This window comes from Passer domesticus, chromosome 6 (assembly GCF_036417665.1).
Source record: "Passer domesticus isolate bPasDom1 chromosome 6, bPasDom1.hap1, whole genome shotgun sequence".
NCBI lineage: Eukaryota > Metazoa > Chordata > Aves > Passeriformes > Passeridae > Passer > Passer domesticus.
This window is the reverse complement of record NC_087479.1, coordinates 2,839,991-2,845,691: the sequence shown is the minus strand read 5'-3', so window position 1 is coordinate 2,845,691 and position 5,701 is coordinate 2,839,991. Positions and strand designations below refer to the sequence as shown.

The 5,701-nt window shown below is 54.9% G+C and overlaps 1 protein-coding gene across 1 annotated transcript; it reads left to right on the top strand.

The window, feature by feature from the left end:
* Nucleotides 1–3,307: 3,307 nt before the first annotated feature.
* LOC135301998 (inositol 1,4,5-trisphosphate receptor-interacting protein-like 1) lies at nt 3,308–4,903 on the top strand. The gene has a single exon (XM_064422580.1). It carries the CDS (start codon nt 3,308–3,310, stop codon nt 4,901–4,903), a length of 1,596 nt encoding a protein of 531 aa, XP_064278650.1.
* Nucleotides 4,904–5,701: the final 798 nt, after the last annotated feature.

Sequence of the window (5,701 nt, the reverse complement as noted above, 5' to 3'; positions counted from 1 at the left end):
AGATATAGGGCATTTATGAGTGGCAAACTGGGAAATTATTTCCCCTTTTTTCAATAAAATGCAATTTTGCAGAATCCAGAGTGTACAAGGTTTTATTGATCTCAGCCAGGCCCATAGTAGTATTCAATGCCACACACTGTGCATTCTGGGCTCATGAACAGACCACTTGAAATCAAACTGAGAGTGCTGAATTGGTTCGAAACAGAAATTGAGCTGAGCAGCACCTAGCCCCTCTGATCACAGAATCCCAGAAACGTTTGGCTTGGAAGGGCCCCTTAGAGGTTGTCTTGTTCCAGCCCGGCTGCCAAGGGCAAGGACACCTTCCGCCAGGCCACGTTGCTGCAAGGCCCACCCAAGCTGGCCTGGAACACTGCCAGGGATGGGGCAGCCACAGCTTCTGTGGGCAGTGTGGGCCAGCCCCAAGCAGCCTTCGAGGCCAGAATTCCTTCCCCATCTTCAGCCTAAGGCCGCCCTTCCTGTGGCACTGGGAAGCCTCTGGCCCTGGCGCTGTACCTGCAGGCCCTTGGCAACAGCCCCTCTGCAGGTCTCTGCTGGCTCCCGGGCAGGGACTCAAAGGCCGCAGGAAGGTGCCCCTGGAGAAGGCCCTGGAGAGCGCTGGGGCCAGGAGTGCCGCCATGAGGGCAGCAAGCGGGGCCTGGCCTGTCCGTGCCTGCGGCAGGGCGCAGGGCGGGCGCTCGGGCCCTGCCAGCTGCAGCTGGGAGCTCTGCAGGGCGGCCGGCAGAGAGCCGTGGGCTCCCGCAGCTCTGCGGCCCTCACGGCTGAGGCAGCTGCCCGGGCACAGCCCGCTGGGGACACGCGGCCGGCCCGGGGCCACCCGCAGGGGGACCCTGCTCTGGGGCCGGCCCAGGCCGCAGCAGGGAGCAGCCCATGGGGCCGTGCCCGGCCAGGGAACGGCTGTGCCCGGGAACAGGGCTCCGGGAGCAGGGCAGCAGGGCCGCCAGTGCCGGCCACACTGAGAGTGGGGCACACACGGCTGCAGTCACAGGCAGCATCCGACAGGAACCTGCTCACTCTCTGCAGCTCCCAGACAGGAGCGTGGGGCTGGTGCCGGTCACCCTCTGCTCACAGGAAACAAGGGGAGAAGACAAGAGGAAAGTGCCTCAAGTTCTGCCAGGAGAGGTTTAGATTGGGTATTAAGATAAAATGTCTCCTCTGAAAGAGTTGTCAAGCACTGGCAACAGCTGACCATGGAATTGCTAGAATTGTCATTGCTTGAGGCACTGCAGCAATGTGTGGAGGTGGCACATGGAGTCATGGTTTCCAGATGGACTTAGCACAGTCATGCTCGTGCCCTCCGACTTGATAGCAGGACCAATGTGGAGTGGGACACAGCCATGATGCTGGCAGCTGTGAGCCAACTCAAAGCCATAGCGATGAGTCTTCCACCTTGGCTAGCACCAGTGCTGGCAGCTTAAAGACTGGCAACATGCCACCTTACCCTACTGCAGAACCCTCCTAGGGTCAAGCTGGGACAGGGGAGGGGGCTGGGCGGCTCTCCCAGCTCCTGAGCACAAGGTGAGAAAAGAGAAACGCTGCTACCCATCAATCCCTCCCACTGACACATCTTAACAGGGGAAAGGGAGAGACAAAGGCACAATTCTGACTTCCATCTAGGCAGCACTGAGCGTGGACCTCTCCAGTCCAGGTGTACAATATGGCAAATGCCTCAGGTTTTCCCGTGGAGGAAAAAGCTCCAAACAAACACAAAAAAGACCCCCAACCCAAACAGTAACGTTGGAATTTTCTGTGATTGATGGCTGAGAGAAGAAGCTGTGCACTGCTGATTCTGTCTTCTCTGCACTCTCATCATCCATACTTGTCTCTGGAGTCTCCAAAGCCCGGTGATCAATTCTTCCTGCTCCAGCACCTGTGCTGAGTCCAAAGAGCCTTGGGGCAGCCAGGGCTGGTAGCATGAGAGCTGCTGAAAGGCACCGCCAGCCGCGCAGCCTTCCCCTCCAAGGCTCCAGAGACACACGGGCAGAAAGCTGTGGCCAAAGCTGGATGGCTGCCGACATCCATCCCCTCTTCACAGGGTGGCCTTGCAGGATAGCAAAATCCACATGGACATCCCACGTCATTCCAGCACTGACTTTCACCCCAAACCTTCCCATTTTCTACAAGGAAAAATCTGCTTTTCTCTTCTGCCTTGATAGGGATGAATTCCCTTGGCTGATGTGTTTGGCATAAAGCTTGTCCTCACAGGGAAACCCTGATGGGCAATGTGAAGCTCTTCTGCCCATCCAGAACCCGTTTTGTCCCACTGGATGGTGGGAAGTGCAGTGCAAATGAACCACCCTTCTCTCCTTGTCCAGCAGCTGCTTTCACAGCCCAATGGCCTGGCACGGTGCAGATGAAGGCAGGTTGTAACTGAGTGTGGGCCATTCTATCTGCCCAGGGAACAAACAATGTGAGCAGAGGAAATGCCCTCAAGTTGTGCCATGGGAGGCTTAGCTTGCATTTCTCCAGGAAATATTCCTTCAACAACAAGGATGTCAAGCTTGGGAACAGATTGCCTGGGGAAATGGCTGAGTCAGCACCCTCAGAACGGTTAAAAAGTCATGTGGAAGTGGCATCTGGGGAGCTGGCCGATTGGAGCAGTGGGCAGTGTGAAGTTTGCAGTTGCACTGTGTGATCGTGAGCCACTTTTTCAACCACACTCGCTTCCAGATTTAAGTGTAGCTCAACCAGTGAGGAGTCAAAGCTCAGACTCAATGATCCTCAAGGCTGCATTCCAACAGGGATATCTATCAGATTGCCAAGGAAGGGCAGATGAAAATCATTGCAAAAGAGACAACAATGGGAGTGCTTTGGAAAAGTTTCAGTCAAGGGCAGCTCTAAGCAGGGCCACTCTGAGTGCCTGAGCCACTAGTCGGCTCAGGAGACAGAGGGTGTGGTTGGCTGGCTTGTGACGTGCTGTGACACGTGTGACATCACGGGGCACGTGTCACAATGCCGGCAGCAAAGAAAGGCCCCAGCAGCTCACGCTGGCCTTGCATTGCTTTGGCAAGCGGTGAGTGCACACGTGGTGGGGAGGCTGTGCTGGGAACAAGGGCTGGGGCAGAAACGCTGCACCTGGGGCTGGCTTCTCCCTCTGCATGCGGGGACAGCCCCGCCTAGGAGAACCTTGGGCAGGCCACAGGGCTGGAGCTGGAGCTGCTGGGGCAGGGAGACAGGCCTTGCTGCCTGCATGCTGGCTGTGTGGGGCCCTGTCCTTCCTGTGCCCACATCCCTGAGGATCCTCCCTCCCCGCCCCACTCACGGGCTTCTCTCCTTCCTCCTGCAGACCATGGAGCCCATGGTATTCCTTTTCATGCTCTTGAAAAGCCTCATCCAGTACCCACAGCACGTGGCTGACGCTTTGGATGAGGAAACACGTCTGCGCATGGAAGAGCGTGCAAAGCATCTGGAATGGGAGAGGATTCATCTGGAGCAGGAGGTGGAACAGCTCACCCAGGAGCAGCTGAAGCAGGTGCAGCTCTTGCAGCTTTTAGCTGTTGCTGTGCTCCTGGCCCTTCTCTTGGTCCTCTGGTTGATTGGGTGGAAAAACAGCCTGAGCAGAGAGGAGGATGAACAAGACAACCGTGGGGCAGATGAAGAGGAAGCGGGCAATGTGGCGGCAAACGAAGAAGATAACGTTGGCAATGAAGATGTCAATGAGGCTGCAGTTGCGGAAAACAACAACGATGTTGCAAATGATGTCCAAGAAGAAGAAGAGGATGATTTTGACGATTTCCTTGGAGAAGTTGTAATGGAGCGCATCCAGTGGCCTGTACAGGACCTGCAGAGAGGCTGTGAGTGGATAACTGACCTCATGGATAATTATACCATGTACTTTGGCCATGTTTTGGCCAACAGTTTCTACCCGGTCCTGCAACGAGCCATCGGGGTGGGCAGTGCCTTTGAAGGCTGGAGTCCCCGTGAGCAGGATGTCGTCTACAGCGTGCTCATCCCCATGACTCCTCCCCGGGGCCACAGCTTCCACCTGGAGCTGGAGAGTGAAGAGCAGAGGCACGTCAGGAACTTCCGTGTCCGCGTGCAGCTGGAGTGCACCTGCAGCAGGGAGCAGCAGGCTGAGGACATGCTGTGCTTCCTGCACCACCCCGAGGAGGAGCTGAGCAGCAATCAGGATCCCAGCCTCCTAGACACCCTGTGCACCGGCTCCTACCTCGACGTGCAGAAAACTGCCCGCTGGTTTTACCAGCTGGTGAGAGCAGTCTGGCCAGCTCTGCCTCAGTCACACAACTGGCATTTAAGGCTGATGCCCTCCACACGCTCCTGCCAATTCCAGGTGTCCTACGGGCAGGAAAGCTTCAGGATTGAGCTGTTCTTCGGCGTGCGGAGAGGTGACTCAGCCATCTTTGTGTGCAGCCAGCCTAGAGAGGCCTACACAGCAAGCACAACCTGGCCCGAGTCCTACGCTGTGGCAGAGGTTGAGTTCTTCAAGCACATTGCCAGGCAGGCCCCCCCTGACAGCCTGCACCTCAAATGCCTGCAGTTCTTCACCCGTCTTCCTCTGGGCTTCAGCTTTTCCACCTACACCATGAAGACCATTGTCATGCACCTGCTCAACATCACACCCGTCTCAGAGTGGCGCAGGAGAGATCTCGTGGTACGACTGCTGGATATCATCAACAGCCTGCACTTATGTCTGCGAGCAAAATGCCTCCACCACTTCATTGTGGGCAACCAGAGGCTTCCTCAGGACATCAACTTACCCGCAGATGTCCAAAGAGCTGAGCCATACAATCTCCTCCAGCACCTGGCCCAGCAACCGGCTGCCCACGCCCATGCGCTCTATGAGTACCACATTCTCTACAAGTGGTTCAGAAGAATCCTTCTTGCTGAGGATTTACCGGATGAAGGGGAAGAGTTATGGCTCTGAGCACAGAGCTGTGCTTGTGCTGCTCGCACCTGCCAGCAGAGAACCACCTTGCAGTCCCCATTTGGTGCTTTCAGGAGAAGAGGATGCCTGCAAAGCTTTGGCAAAGGTCCCACTGCCTCTCCTGCCGCCTCAGCAGGTGCAGGGCCACGGGCGGCTGTCTTCTACCTCCTTGCATCTTTTCATTTGCCAACAAAGCGCCCCGACCGCACTGAGCCCTGCTTGCCTAGGAACTCTCCCATTGCTGAAAAAGCACACAAAGAGAACACGTGCCGTACAAGCAGGGCCAACCTCTCCAAAGCCCACCTGCAACATGCAGCTTTTCCCGGCCTTTGAAAAGGGGCAAAATTTCAAGCATGACAGAAGTGGGAATGTGGGACCAAGAAAGAGAAAAACAACGGGGCAAGAAGGACCAAGAGGAAAAATCGGCACTGCTGGCCCAGGATCAGTCAGTGGATGGAGCCTGTCCTTCTCCCTGGAATGGACAGCTTGACATCAGCATGGGACCACAAGGATTGGAGCCGACCTGAATTTTTGCATACAGTGGAATCTAGATTTTTATTTCGCAGATATATATATGTAGTGTATTCCTATTATAGACTATAATTTTTATAAATTATATATGTTAGTAAATTACCGTAAAACAAAGCACTATTCTGATAGAAATAATATAAAATATATGAAATCTGTAGTTATGATGTGAGGGTAAAACATTACTTTAAAGAGTTGAATGTGTAATTACGTTTAAATAGTATGAGTAGAGCATGTGTTTCGTGTCACTATCTCTTTTGGAACATATTG

Excerpts from the sequence above, each read along its gene's own strand:
- LOC135301998 (XM_064422580.1), top strand. The coding sequence starts at position 3,308 with ATGGAGCCCATGGTATTCCTTTTCATGCTCTTGAAAAGCCTCATCCAG.